Source organism: Centroberyx gerrardi, chromosome 22, assembly GCF_048128805.1.
Source record: "Centroberyx gerrardi isolate f3 chromosome 22, fCenGer3.hap1.cur.20231027, whole genome shotgun sequence".
NCBI classification, from domain to species: Eukaryota; Metazoa; Chordata; class Actinopteri; order Beryciformes; family Berycidae; genus Centroberyx; species Centroberyx gerrardi.
This window is the reverse complement of record NC_136018.1, coordinates 14,220,478-14,237,109: the sequence shown is the minus strand read 5'-3', so window position 1 is coordinate 14,237,109 and position 16,632 is coordinate 14,220,478. Positions and strand designations below refer to the sequence as shown.

At 42.3% G+C, this 16,632-nt stretch overlaps 1 protein-coding gene across 1 annotated transcript in view; it reads right to left on the bottom strand.

Annotated features, from left to right (window-relative positions):
* tpk1 (thiamin pyrophosphokinase 1) overlaps positions 1-16,632 on the bottom strand; it is a 70,367-nt gene that overhangs the window by 39,346 nt on the left and 14,389 nt on the right. The window contains exon 4 of the mRNA XM_071905276.1: positions 6,319-6,388. Coding sequence (XP_071761377.1) covers positions 6,319-6,388 — 70 coding nt within the window. The remainder of the gene's footprint in view (positions 1-6,318; positions 6,389-16,632) is intronic.

Genomic DNA, 16,632 nt, shown 5'->3' with positions numbered 1-16,632 from the left:
ATATACACAACCACTCAAACCCTCATGAGCACCCCCACCCAGGCTGTACACACAAAAATGCAATATGCACAAAAACATTTCATGTGCACTTGAGCACACACACAGGTAGGAGGCAGTCAAATGTAGAAGTGCACGTACACACACACACACACACACACACACACACACACAGACACACACACTTCTCTCTCTCTCCCACAATTGTGTCCCCACTTAGAATGAGGGTATAAATAACCTTCATATGACAGATGGGACAAGACGTGACACCGGGCCTGATCAGAGCGTTTCACAAATACACACACACACACACACACACACACACACACACACACACACAAATGTCCCTTTGTGACCTGTGTGCATGACTCCATCGGCTGACAGTAATTGACCGGGCAAGATTCTAAATTCTGTGTTTGTGTCTGTGTGTGTGTGTGTGTGTGTGTGTGTGTGTGTAAATGTGTTTGTGTGTGTGTGTGTGTGTGTGCGCGCGCGTCTGCGAATGTGTGTTTGTGCGTCTGTGTGCAGCGCGTCTGACAGTCTTCACTTCCACATTAATATTAACTGACACTTTAATTTGGATGGGAAATAGAGCATTTTACCGCCAGTTTGTCCGAGTAGCGGGTAGCGGCGATGGCTGTGACCTTTGCCTGTGTTTGCGTGTGTTTGTCTGCCTTATCAGCCTGCCTGGATCTCTCTCTCTCTCCCTCTCTCTCTCTCTCTCTTTCTCCCCCCCCTGCCAACCCTCAATCCTGTCCTCCCCATGCTACCCTCTTTCCTCTACACTTTCCTCCAACCTCTTCTCATTTCCTCTCCTCAGTACTTACTTTTCTTCTCCCTAATAGTGCCGGCCTCCCTCCATCCGAGCACTTCATTAAGATGAAACAAGGCGTCGTCTTTCCCTGTACATACTCTCTCTTTATCCCTCCATCTCCTCCTCTTTAGTTCCTTCCACCTAAACAAGACTGCATCCCTCCATATGACTACTTCATTACATCAAAACGTTGTCCTCTTTGTTTATGCTCTCTCTCTCTTTTATCCTTCCATCCTCTTCCCCCAATCAGAACAAGATGAATACCCCCCCCTCGCTCCCCCCCTCGTCTTGTCATCACTTAAGGGGACAATGGCTCTGATTACTCCTCTCATCACCCGCTTCACCAACTGAACGGTGGTGTGTGTGTGTGTGTGTGCGTGATTGTATGTACTTGAAGAGTGTATGTGTGTTTGGACACGTGTGCTGTGCGAGCCATGTGGCTGTTTATATCTGTCTGGGTTCATAATTAAGCAGTAATGCAGAGGTAGGCTTGAAAAACGACCACTCAGGGCGAGCAGAAATCTTATTACCCCGCTGCAAAAAACATTCTCATTAGTAAGACCTCGAGGCGCAGGAGTGTGTGCATGCGGATGTGCACGATGTGTCTCTAGCATGCTTATGCACATCTATTTGCTTTTGTCTGTAAAATGAAAATGTCTGTTTGCATACGCTTGGATGCATGTTTGTGCACGTGTGTGTGTGTGTGTTTTGGGGGTTAGGGCTGTGTGTGGTATTATAGCTACGTCTGGTTATTAGTCTGGCTGCCTACAGGCACCTAGCTGATTAACTTTGGGATTTTACACTGTTGGATCAGACACAGGTACAGACACACATACACACATAAACACACACACAGACACACACACACACACACACACACACAATTAACTGTAAAAAACTGAAAGACACAGAGAGAGCGAGAGAGACATAATAACAGGTGAAAACTGTATCTTGGCAGCTGTGAGTATTTTGGTTAATGATATAGTAATGAAAAATCAAATAAAAAGTAGTAGCTAACTACTACAGGTTAACAACTAAACGTTACTGCTAACATAGCAAGACCTGCTGTGGTAACAATACATACTGAACAAAGGATTAAGCCCACTTACAACAAAGGTGCCACAAACAATGTTCAAATCCTAAATTAAACAATGTAACCTTGTGAAACGAGACAATTTACCGTATCAGGAAAGCACAGAACTTGAAATGAATATGAAAATGAAGCAAAACACTTCCACAAGCAATTTGAATCGTGGAGAAATGTGAAATGGAGAAGGCAATCTTCCAACAGCACTGAAAAATAATCTCAGCAGGAGCTGCAATTTACTGGTCATCAGCTGCTGGCCTATAAAGTTTACTATCACGGGCATTTCAGACATGCGCAGTTCAACAAGGACCTAATGAAAATCCTACAGGCTCAGTGACATCAGCACAGCATGAGAACAAGTGTGAGATGTGAACAGAACAGAGAACATGAAGAAACGAGAGAGAGAGAGAGAGAGAGAGAGATAGAGGAGAGAGAGAGGAGAGATGAAAAGTGTGTTCATTATTTTTAATTTTCCCTGAGTCTTCACTGAAACTGCAATACTTTGGAGAAACCGCTCTGGCTCTTGACAACCTCATTTGTGGTTGTTAGCAACATCTTCTACAAATCAACATGCATCTGCTGACACAAACATGCACTCAATATCTTTACCGCATACATATATGAGCAGTAGCACACTAGCACATGTACACACACACACACACACAAACGGTTGCTAATGTGATAAGCGCTTCATTAAACTCTACATATGTATGATAACCTCCCATCACCTTCACCCCTCCTCTCCCTCCCTATTCATCCCCCTCTTTACTTCCTATCCTCTCAAAGGGTGTGATTAGGCACATAAACCAGCGGGGAAAAAGTAATAAAAAAGCAATTTCCCATTAGAAATAGGAAATTGGGAGTTGTTGTGTATTAAAAAAAATAAAAAATGAAAACCTGAAACACCCTGAAAAACCACATTCCCACTGTAACTCCCTGTTGCTCTTTCTCTCTTCATGTCCGCGCTCCTGTTATTCTCCAGGGATAGATAGGTTTACGCATGTATGTCAAAGATGAAAAGGTTTCTGTTTTTGCTTTTATTGCTGCGGGGGAAACGCAATCACTAACAGATTCAGAATAATGAGAGAGGAGAGGGAGAAAGAAAAAGAAAGAAAAAAATATAAAAAGAAAGAGAGAATGTGTGGGTGAGCAAGCGTATGTGTGTCTGTACACGTATGCATAAATAATGCCAACAGGCCGCAATAGATATCATGTGAGAACGCATGTAGTAAGAGTACTCGCGATTCAATTCCAGGAAAAAAAATGAGCAAAATAAGTGACACAGATTTCTGAGAAGCGAGCAGAATGAACAAGTGCTTACAGACAGAACACAGCAGCTACACAACAATCTGTTAACGGCGGCGATGGCAAAATGCATAAAAGACGACAAAATAATAATAGATAATGAATGATATAAACGAGTCCTTTGGATGGGAATCGACGAGTGTGGTTTTCCTCTTAAGCCAATTTCTCTGTGTGCGTGTGCAGCTTCCGGTCTGATCTTTTCCTCTGCATAGGCTGAGAAAGATCAGTGGAATCAAGAAGTAAGGGAGAAAAATATCAGACTTTTTCCAGTATGTCACATTTCAGATTTTCACACTGATGGATAATTTGCACTTTGTGTAAGTACGTGAAAATACAGATGCCGCTTCCAACACCTCGCGCAGTGAAGTGGAATCACTGTCACTCGACGCATCATGAGAAAGAGAGAGAGAGAGGAAGAGAGCGATTGACACCCACCACCCCTTTCGCTCTCTTCCACCCTGATGGCTGCAATTAGGGCTGCTTTGACGGAAAATTATCTGACACCTTTTTATTAGAAGCAGGAGGCCGTCCACAGTCCACCCGCTCTGTTCTTGCGGCAAAGCAGGAGACTCTGGAGGCGGACTGGAAAGTTCATTATCCTCATTAGTTTCTGTTGGAAGCTCACACACGCATGGGGAGACACGCGTATGCAAACATACTGTACATACATGTCTCACCACATGCATTAGGGCCATCGCTTCTTCACAAAAGTTTGCCATGATTTATATTCCTAAGAAACCTCAGAAATGTTTTAATGCTGCAAAATCCAATGTGATGTGTGTTTTGCCCTGCTCTCCACAACACCACCTCAGACCCAGATACCCCGGCCTGCAGGTGAAGGAAACACGATGTTTCTCAACAAACCCGACACGTACCTGACATCTTCACCGGCACAACTGCGGTGAATGACGTCAAAGTGATGACGGCGCGCATGCAGCCTGTGGAACACTTTCGCTAGTTTTCCTTTTTTTTTTTTTTTTTTAAAAAAACGGAAATCTCAAAAGCAGATGTGTTCCCCGCAGTGAGGCAGCACAATTTGTCAGCATTACTTGCAGGAGTTTGTGGGACTGATCCTTTCATGGAGCTGTTGATGTGTAAGCTACAGTTCAGATGCGGGACCTCTCAGCAGGCGATGCTCTGCATGCATCCGACAAGCAAAACACCCCAGTTTTGATATTTTGAACTGTTTTGATATTTTAGTTTTTAACTGTGATAGTTGGGGAGGGGTAACTGCCCCGGTTATGGACTCATTCGAACTCACTTTGGGGAAAAAGTGAAAACCCAAATATGTACATTCACACACATAAACAGAAAGAGGCAAACACACACACGCACAGAAACACAAATACACGCACGGCTCTGGGCCTCTATCATAAAGTCTTTATCTTGCTCTCAAAATAATATGCATCGCTCATTGTCCGTTTCTTCCATCTTTCTCTTCCTTTGCATCCCTCCCTTATACCTCCCTCTCCGTTTCTCTCTCTCCCTCCCCCTCCTTTATCTCTCTCTAATTATATTATCTATCATTTTTGTTAAACTGTTATAGAGCTCAGAGCCCAGTTTTTATCATTGCACTGTCACTTATAATGCACATTCCATGCCTCCAGTCCACATTTCCCATGGGTTTTAAAAGTAAGGTTAAAAAAAAAAAGATGTTGTGTTATGTCTGAAATTGAATTTGCTGTCTGGTTGATTTTGGTCAGTCCAACAGGTCGCTAAATATCAGTTAGATCCCAACTAGATTACCCAGCTCCATTAAAAACTAAATGAAAATCGAAAAAATTGGCAACATTTTCCCCCACACCTGTACGTTGTAGAAAGTTACAAAAACATTCAATATACAGTATATACATATGGATGTAGATACAGTAGATATCAATCTATCTACAGTATCTATCACCACATCGAGAGATATTGATACAAAAATACATTACACAGATTATCCTACCATTTGCAATATTCACTAAGTGGAATTACTTTAGGGAAAGACGCTGCTGTTTTCTGTGTTGCCATCAGTGTTAAGACCTTGTAAAACTTGGGGCTTTGATTGATTGCTTGCATGTCCCTCTCCCTTCCTCCCCCTCTCTCCCTCCTTGTAGTCCATTAGTTATGGTAATGTTGGGTTAAGTACATCTTAACTTGGTTGTGATTGATTTGCATATCCCCGCCCCTCTCTCTCACCCTCCATCCCACCCGCTCTCTGTATAATCCATTAGTTGTGGTGTTGTTGGGACAGATAATGCTGTTTGGGGCTGGTGCGACTGGGCTAAGAGGGAGGCCGGGCCGGCAGCTCCTCGGTGGAGGCTGGTCGCGGCGCTCCGACTGGAGGGCCGGGTCGGGAGATGAATCTGCTCTGTCATACAAACAGACAGAGGAGTGAGCGATGCCTCGGCCAGCGGGCCGAACATGCTCAAACACACACTGACACACACTGAGACAGAGATACATGGCTAGTATTATTTTGAAAATGCAATGTAGGGAAAGAAAGACAGAGGTACATGTACACGTAACCTCAATGCTATAACCGAGCGCACACACACACACACACACACACACGTTTGTATTACTATACTTGTTAGGACCATCCAAAACTTACCTTAACCTTTACCTAACCTTAACCTAAATCTACTCCTAACACTAACCTTAACCCTCAAACCCAAGTTTTAGGACTAAACTAAACTAGCCCCTTGAAAAAGTGCGGACCGGCACAAATGACCTCACTTTGCGAAAATGTCCTCACACCGAAGGTCTAAAACTCAAACTAGTTCTCACTAGGAGTGGACGTACAAGAACACACACACACACACACACCAAAAAGACACACACTCACGCTCACATTCAGGGTGTTAATGTGAAAGCCTTGACACTTCAGAGACCCAGCGCACCCCAGATCCATCTCTGTCCTGACAACAGTCGTCCATTAGCCACACACAAACACAAACACACGCACAAACACACACACACACACACACACACGCCTGTAGAATGCTTTCATAGTCTTTCTCCCAAACATACACAAACACACCCATACAGAGGAAGACACAGAAGTTATATTATATAAATTAGCGTAAACAAACACGCATGCACACACACAACACACACACGTTAGTCTCACCTGTCACGCTCTCCAGCAGTGATGTTATAAAGGTGGTTGGCAGCTCCATCAGCACATGCCCTCAGGAGAGCTAGAGAGAGAGAGAGAGAGAGAGAGAGAGAGAGAGAGAGAGAGAGAGAGAGAGAGATGCAAAGAGACGGGCATAAGCACGACAGAAAGACACCAACTAGTTCCAGACTGATGTGAATGGCACCTAACTGCTGGCTTAAATGCCCTGTAATGTCACTTCAGTTGGTATTTACGCTGATGCTAATTCCAACTCTGGGGTTACATATAGGGAAATGCAGCCTCCTGCAAAATGCACACTTAAGGTAATAAATATGGAAATCAAGGCCACCTTGATACCTTAGGATACGTGGATTCTGACTCTGACTTGAGTCCATTTGTATCCTCCTTTGTTTACGCACCTGAAACCCTGCAATAAGTTGCAATATGTTACTGCTCCCATGAGTTTGATGATGCAAAACAAATTTTGACCAGGAATGGCTAAACCAGCTCACAGCAGTCATAATAAATATTTTACCCCCCAATAGTATTTTACCTTCCTATAGTCACCAATCCACACCTAGGATGATGAGATTAATTAGGTTTTCTTTGTATTTTATAGTCCATACAGACTATATTTCCTTTATGATACATCGCTGGTTTTGATTAGAAAACACACATTTTGTAGCATCATATTGATTACATTGGCTGTGATAGATTTTGAATGCAGTTTGGTATGTGTGCACTTTACAGATATTTTGTCTTGATGACTTGACACAATCCATGCATACACAAGGTTTATGCTGCCGGTCGAAACTGACCCACAGATTACAAATTAAACAATAGAAAGCAATTGCATTTTATCTGAAAGAAAACTGTTTTTAGACAAGGGTAGAGTATCAAAAATATAAACAACAGTGAACATTTGTAATCTGTAAACAATGGCCACTGTTTGTAGGCTATGTTTGGATGAAGGAGAGATTCACATGAAGATTCCTATTCATACTCTACAGGAATGACAGTGTAGCCTATTTGAGAGAGTGTGTGTGCATTTGTCTGCCTTTGCCTGACTTGACATACTGAGACAATAAGGGCTGAGGAACCATACATGCTCATTTGGATTAGAAAACACACAAAAACTTGTCAGTACCACAAGGGATTATGTGTTCTTCCTGATTTTCTTTTTTTTTTTTTCATTTAGGCCAAAAGTAGCACATCAGTGCCAAACGGAATTGTGTGTATTATTCTTGAAACACCCATTTTTATTTCAGCCAAAGATAGGACATCAATGCCATAAGAATTAGCACAAAATCCATACGGAGTTCAATATATTTTGTGTGTGTGTGTGTGTGCACGGGGTGAGGGGGAGAGTGGTGTGTGTGTTTGACCTATCTGGACAATGATTCACATGAGAAAGTTTGTATATCTCAATCTCATAACCAACGGGTCAAATTTGGCCCAGAAATGGTATAGAGATTTTATAAATATATATATATAAATATCTATTTGGACAATGTTTCACTTTTTGTAATGTAGTGGCCACAATTTATTAGGTTTTTCACTGCTGTTTAAGTCATAAATTATGATTTTGACCTGAACATAACAGGAGAAGTGCCTTGTGCCTTGTACATATGGCCAGACGCTGACGCACAAAGCTGCATGATCAAGGACAGATTCCACTGCAGCTTTCCAAGTATCGTACTTGCCATCGACTGCATGTGACCATCAGAGGAGAGAGTAAAGTGATCAAAGACAACATTACATGAAGGATCAGTCGGTGTGTGATGTAGACAAGGCTGTAAGTGGCCAAGTGTTTGCACAAAGTTTCCAGAGTCTGCACATGATGCCTTGATTTTGCAGCACTGTATCATTTTGGACACTAAGATGAACAATGACAAGGTTTTGAATAAACCCGTATCTGCATACTTCACTCTGTAAGACCCGCATAACTTTACGCAGTCTGAATCGTGTCCAAATGTATTAGAAATAAGCTAACTCTGTTGCCAAAGAAATCAAAATGTTGCTATAATCACAAAGCATTATGGATTTGACCCATTAATGAGTCAACATCTTAAGAAACACTCATCGTTCCTTGGTTTTAAAAACAGATAAATTAAGCAGTTACTTTTCATTCTGTAAATGGTTTTCAAGGTTTTCTAAATCAGATGCAAACTATTTGCAAATGTATGCTCTTCCATGGCCTCTCTTCTATTCAAATTGAACAGGGAGCTGATTTTTTTTAGAGCCCCTTTCTGTTTGGGCTGTTGTGGCGCACAGTGGGGAAACACTTCAAAGAATAAGCTGTGGCATTCTACTTGCACCTAGTTTTAAACTAACTAAAGATTGCACCAGAGAGACAGGCAACACTCGTTTTTTAAATCTGTATGGGTGGAAGTATGTGCATGTGCGTTTTCTGTCTCTCTGGCTGTCTGTCTGTCTCCAGCTGTGGCCATTCCCCAAGCTCATTCCTGTGGTTTATATGATGGTTAGGAAAAATGTATAAGGAGGTTGGCAGAGAATGGGGAAAAACACAAAAATCTAATCTTTGAAAATACTTTTTTTTTTTTGTTATACCACTAACACCCATGGGGGTAGTGCATGTCTGTGTATCTGTGCATGTGTGTCATGAATATTTGATTGGTTGCGAACAGAAGTAATACAAAGACAACAAGTTATGATGCAAAGAATAAGCTCCAATCAGAAAGCTATAAGTTACACGTCTGTGCATAACTTATAGCATAACTCCATGTGGACAAATGCCTATGTGTGTCCCTATACGCAAACCGGGAAACTACTTAATGAAATGAAAAATGTTTTTTTTTACCTAGTTTGCTAATTCTCCATATATTCAGTCAGGTTTTTATATCAAAATTCCATTACTTTACCTCCTGCAAAATGGTGTATTTTTAGTGATTACTTCATGGCACTTCATGGAGTTATTTGTTTCTAAATTATTTTATACAAAAAAGGAAAGATAATCATCATAGCTACATCTCACAAAATAATACACAGTATAACCCGGTATATCCGAACCCTAGAGGAATGTAGGTTGCTCAGGAGACATGTTTGGAAATGTTTGGATGACCGAAACATGCATGAAAATACTTAAAAACTGCTATTAAATCAATTAAAAGCCTAAGAAGCTACTACATAAGCTATAGGACTAGGTCTAAGTCCCAACAAGCAACCACTGTAGTCTACAAAACAATGTATAATGCCTGGTTGCAGTAGGAGAGGCGATCGAACAGAGCCAATAACAACAATTAACTGTTCAATCGAGATAAACAATTGATGATACGATATTCTAAACTCACTGAACAGTATGCACTGTAAACAAATCCATACATTTTCTCAATATGTATTAATCACATGTTTAACTTTGTAACTGTAGGCTGTGTGTAAAAATGTAAAAAAATGTCAGTGATAGAGAGTCCTGTCGGGCGCACTAAAGTTCTCAATATGCATTTGCTTCACATTTGTGAAGCTCTTTTTAGCTGCTAATGCGTGAAGCTGTCTTAGTAAAAGCGGTTTCACTGGTGTTGCGTCTTTCTGCTGTTTAAGCCACCTCAGGCTTTTTTGGAGGCATTCCACTGCGACTGTGTGGGAGATGGTGTCTGCCTCTTCTTCCTCACTTTCACTGTCGGACTCATTTCCAAGGGCCTGTGAAACGAACAGCCAGAATCAGCCTGCATTTCCGTATGCTCCGATAACAGACGTTTCTAATTTTAAACAACGCATGCAAAGTGATGTGAAAGGAACTCAATGTCTTATACAGTAGTTGCTGTCCTTGTGTGGTGCGGAACACGGAGAGCTAAGCGTGCGTTACGGCACAAGGATGCATAGGTCTGACTATCCATGAGATAAATTGGATTTGTACGTTAATTGGGATTATGCCACTATTTTATAAGTAAACGATATGCAGGGAAACTGTCTTACCTTTGCCAGTAGAATGATTTCTTTGTTCAGTTGACCAGTAAGTTCAGAACTCTGAGGTTCTGAGGTTCTGCTGTAATTAATAAATATTCTACATACACTCACCGGCCACTTCATTAGGTACATCTGTTCAACTGCTTGTTAACACAAATATCTAATCAGCCAATCACGTGGCAGCAACTCAATGCATTTAGGCATGTAGACATGGTCAAGACGATCTGCTGAAGTGCAAACCAAGCATCAGAATGGGGAAGAAAGGTGATTTAAGTGACTCTGAACGTGGCATGGTTGTTGGTGCCAGACGGGCTGGTTTGAGTATTTCAGAAACTGCTGATCTACTGGCATTTTCACGCACAACCATCTCTAGGGTTTACAGAGAATGGTCCGAAAAAGAGAAAATATCCAGTGAGCGGCAGTTCTCTGGGCGAAAATTCCTTGTTGATGGCAGAGGTCAGAGAAGAATGGCCAGACTGGTTGGAGCTGATAGAAAGGCAACAGTAACTCAGATAACCTCTTTACAACTGTGGTGAGCAGAAAAGCATCTCAGAATGCAACACGTCCAACCTTGAGGCAGATGTCACTTTGGTACCCGTTGACACTGAGCTGAAAGCTGATACCTACCCAGTATTAGTATGGTGTACCTAATGAAGTGGCCGGTGAGTGTATATTTATGCTTTTGTGACAAAAGTGGCAACATGGTATGGCGGTCTTGAACGTCCTGTTTCCTTTTCCCAAGACACCATGGTTGAGTCCTGGTGGTTGGAATTTATTCATTTTGAAGAATCTGAAATTTGTGACTGCTCAAGATAATGTGCAAAGCATTTTTGAACTCTGAAACAGTTTTGAACAGTTCCACCCTACATTCTCACACAATCTCATCATCTCACACAAGGGTAAAATGAATCTACTTTAAGGCAAGTAATATTCTATTCATTTGCTCATTTGTGGACAACATGGGCATGGATTACATATGGAAGTTCACACTTCTCTGCTCCGGAGTGTTAAACGCAATTAAACATGTGGAAGCAATGAGTTTAAACTTAGCATGACTACCAAGCACCATAGTCATTATTTCTACTGTATATATCACACAAGTCTAACACATAATTATCACAGTGATGCCTAACGATACACTCAGCAAGTAACAATGCACACTGACGCACACCTACACACACACACTGAATTAGACTCGATTAGCAGTGTTACATGGAGGGGAATGATTTTCCGACAGAGGGGGTTTCCTTCCCAATCTAACTTCCCTCCCTTTGCTCGCCTAAAAGTGAAAGATTGCAGAGGCATCTGCACTGATGTAAATAAGACACTTATACTGAAAGAAGTGTTTTTATGCATAACCCCCACCACCTGCTGTCAATGTTTCGCGTTAAGAAATGATTGGAATGTAAATGACTCATTATCTCTGACAGAGTGCAAAGGCTGAGAAACTTTTCAAATGACAACTTTTAGAGAGAAGAGAAAGAGAGAAACTGTTCTTTCAGCCTGGTGGTGACAGACTGTAAAGCTATCAGTCATTATCTGTTTATAAGTGTATAAATATAAGTATGTGCACACACACACACACACACACACACACACAGTGTGATGTTTAAACTTGAGGGTTCTTGAAGAGTTACTTTTGTGTTTGTCAATCATCTACTCAAATCTCAGTTTGCATGGTGAGCCATTAAGAAACAGACACACACACACACACACAAACACACACACACACAGCTGCAGTAAGTGTGTGTGAGTGGTATGATGTGATTCAACGATGTGCGGCCATCAAGCACCATCAACGATCACCAAATAACTATGTACAAACACACAATAAAATGTGTGTAAATAATTTGATAAACTAATAATTCACGATTTAGCATCAACAGTATCAAAGTTTACACACATCACTTGATACTAGGTACTTGGCTTGAAAACGACATGAAAAATGAAACGGAGCCTGCGGAAATGCTCCAACACGCTGCTTATTGACAACATCAATAAACGGTGTGTTGGAGCATTTCAGCATCAGAGTCTGTTTCATTTTTTATGATTCACTCACCACCACCATTTCTGACAATATTTAGTATGTTTTGACTTACATATGCTGCATTCATATTGTGTCCTCCTAACAAAAAAACAAAAAAAAGCCATACCAGTCAGCATCATGGAATGTCGGTTAACTACAAACTGCAAAACGTGACTGAAGCCTTCTCGTTGCCATGGTGATTTTGACAAGAGAGGTTCAACCATTCCATGTACATTCATACAAAATTGGATCTGTTAACTGGAGGAAAGTGGTCCACCAACGCTTGTGGGTGCATCCATCTTTAGAGTTTTCAACATCCGGCTTGTCCTCACCGCCACAATAAACTGCAAAAGTTGGGAAAATTCAACTCTCCATCTGCAGGCACAGTAGGCGTCATTACTGTCATTCTCCTGCTGAACACAACGAACATCTGGTTTGCCATCTATCGAGAGAATGCAACATTAATTCTAACCATTAAATGCCGGATAAGAACCCCTAACCTTTCCTTTCTTGTAAGGACATATGGATTTCACAGAGAAAGAAGTTCAAGAGCACACACACACACACACACACACACACAGACAGGCCTCATGTGAATCCTGACGGTGATATGATGTGTATAGTGTGGGGACACCAGAAGCAGTCAGTGCAGATGACCTTGTAAATAAACTAGCCATCATAATCCCTCCCTGCAGGCTTCAGTTCCAACTCCTCCTGTCACTCACACTGCTACAGAGCTGCTGTATGATGGATACATATGGTGGGTAGGAGACACATACACACACACCTACACACACACACACACACACAGTCCTAAAACTGTCATTCCAGTGCTTGTCAATCATCTACTTAACTCCAAGTTTACATGGTTTAAAATTATGCCCATAAGGTGCACATACACACACACACACACACACACACACACACACACACACACACACACACACACACACACACACACACACACACACACACACACACACACACATACATTGCTGTGTGGGATGTTCCATAGCGGCCAGTATTGATGAGTTTAGTAGGGAGGATTAATGCCTGTCAGGTTGGGGGTTTAACGCAGTACAGGAGAGGGCAAACGGTCACGCAGAGCGGTGAAAAGATCATTATCCCTATTATGACGCCTTGACGCCCTCCCTCCATCTATCAGTCCACCTCTCTCTCTCCATCCCTCTCTGTCACCCTGTCTCTGGGTCCACCCTGCTCTCTGCACCTTTCCTTGATTTTGATTGATGTCTTGCACAAACATCTCATTTCCTCTCTATCTATCTCCGCTCACTCCTTCTGTTACTCTCATACTTTATTCTTCCTCTCCATCCCTCACCTTTATTTTTCTATGTGGCACATTTTCCCCAGCTCTTCTGCTCACTCTCTTTTTCCCCCTCCGTCAGCAGTCCCTCACAAATTTTATTTTGCAGCTTTCTTTAAATCACTATCCATCAATCCTCCCTAACAGCTCCTCTCCTCCAAATCTCCACACACCTATTTAGCCCATCTGGCACCTGAAGTGAAGGAAGTGTGTGTGTGTGTGTGTGTGCATGTGAGAGTGTGTGTGTAAATGCTTGATAATGCCAGGCAGCCACATCGCTCGATGGGCAATTGGAGGTTGCTGATGGCTAGCAATGCTAATACTTGATTGGCTGCTGATGTTCAAAAAGCTCACCTGCTGCAAACTGCTCTGCTTCAACAAATGATGCAATGACGTACTCGCAGTAAACATCGCCACATTTCTATGGTTGTAGAAAGAGAATCAAATTCCAGTGGCTGGTTTCTTGAATTGCTTTTAATGTTGCTGCTTTTGCTACACAGTGAATAAGTGAAGTGTCTGTGCATTTGAGTAAGCAAGTAAGTGAGTGAGTGAGTGAGTGAGTGAGTGAGTGAACAAGTGAGTGAGTGAATGAGTGAGGAAGTGAGTGGGAGTGAGAGAGAAAGATAAGCAGCCTGGTTCTAGAGGATCAGACTCAGCACCTGTAAATGAGTTTCCTTTTGATCAGCGTTGCTCTCTTCCATCCCTCCATCTCTCCCCTGCTCCCTGCTGCTCTACCTCTCCCAGAGGTGATGAGGGGGCCCAGGGGCAGCACATCAGAGGACCTGAGAGTGGTGTGTGTGTGTGTGTGTGTGTGTGCGTGTGTATATATGTGTGTGGGTGGGATATCTGTGTCTGTAAGGGTGGAGACCTGGCTGGGATGCCTCCAGGTGAGCAACCATCTGGAGAGTGACACACACTCAAGACACACACACACACACACACACTTCTTCCCTCCTGACATCTGTCTATCCCGCAAACACCATTAAAAATACATGGCATATCAAGTGAGGAACGATAAACTTGCTACAAGCGTGTTTACCATCAAACTGTGAAAGATCTGAGATCTGCCAGTCACACACTATTAAAATCATCCCATCAAAACTTCTCCAAGTCCCACGTGCGTTACTGCCAAGAGGAAAATTAATCAGGGAAAGTAGCCATTTTCTGACATCCACACCACAGTATGCTTGTGGCACTTCAAAAACACCCCAAAATCTCTCTGGAACATTTAAAAAAGTAGTAGCCTTATCTTTTTAGCCTTTTATTTATTTATTTTCTTACTGCATCAGCCTTACAAAATTAATGAATCTCTGTCTGGAAAATAGTCAGCTGATACCAGTCTCTGACTATTCATAAAAAAATGTATATAATGATCCATTTCTGATTTATTAATACACAATTTTCCATAGTTTATGTTTAGTATATATATTTTCTGGGTTGTTGTTGCAAAATTGTAGCTGTGCAAACTGAAAAAAAAATTTCTGATTATTTCCTATGTAGCAATTATAGATAAATAAATAAAATCCTGCATTTATAGATGGTAGAATGTCACATGTGTTACGGCCGTGGCCGTACCCCCAGAAGATTCCCTAGTGTTTCCTTATGTTTCCCCTTCCCTGTGTTCCCAGTGCTCCCCTGTCTGTGTCTCTCTCTGTCTATGTTTTGTTTGTGTGTGTATTGGCGTGGGCGTGGTCTCCCTTCCTCATTCTCCGGGCTCCCGGCTCTGCTCATCCTGCACACCTGTCTGCAATCGGCTCATCACCTCTCCCAGTCTGCTCACCTGCCTCTCAACAGCTCATCTGCCTGCAGTATATCTACCCCGGCTCTTCAACCATTCTTCGCCAGATTGTTGTTTCAACCACAGTGGTAGATACGCTTCCAGGCCAAGTCCTAGTGATTTTGTCTCTTTGTGTTTCACGTTACTAACCAGCCTTTCTTGTATCCCAGGATCATCACCCACCTGCCTGCCTTCCTGCTTGTCTCCCTGCCTGCCTGCTAGCAACCTCCTAGCCTCCAAGCTACCCCTGCCTGCCACGCTTCCCCTCATCCCACGCTCACGCCAAGCCTCGCTCCTCCTCACCATCACTCACCCCTGCTGCCACCGGATTCCCATTCCCTGCCATCAGCCCCTCATCCAGATCCTCCTTTACAATAAAACCTTTTTTCTTACCGACACCACTCTGTCCGTGTCCTGCGTTTGGGTCTCTCCTGTGTTCATAACAACATGTACCACTAGGATAGTGCAACACACTGCTTGGAAGCTAACAGTTTATGTAAGCGGCTCAAATTTTCGGATTTAGAAAACCCGATGGAAGCATCAGCGTACACTTATCACCAGTAGGTTAATCCATCTATTAAGAGTAGAATATCTCACAACACTGGCAGAGGCCAGACAATCTTATTAAACCTATTTTCACCATGATTCTCGTTTTCAGCAACAGCCTGGTGGAATAGTTGGAGAGAGGGAGGGAAGGTCACAATGTGAACGTCTGCCTTGAAACAAGCCTCAAAAATAGTTGCACAATTTATAGAAAAAAACAAACAAACACTGACATCAAATATTGACTTCTTGGTTTGACGCAGCTCCTTGAACCCTCCCTGGCCTATAAATCAACACCTCCTCCAAACACACAGACACCCACACCTAAATGCTTTTTTAAAGTATGTGTGTAAAATGTGTGTCCAATTGTCTCAATTAATTTCACAACTGCAATATTCATAAAATAAACTAATATGATTTTTTTTAGCAGTATTGTCCAGCTCAACTCAAAGCTGCCCCTACCCCTTACAGTGGATGCACAATGCAAGAGTTTGATCATATTTAGCGTCAATTACACCATTCCCCATGAATTTAGCAGGATGGAATCAAAATCAGAAGGGTTTTTTTTTTCCTCCATCAATGGATTCCTCAGAGAATCCTTATCTTGGCTCCACAGACAACTTTTAGGATTTAATCAGATGAAGAAATGCTGTTAAATATTTTCTAGGGGTCGTCTGATTTCCTCTCTAGTGTAATCAACAAAGGCAAAGACCAGCGAGCGGAGATGTGTTG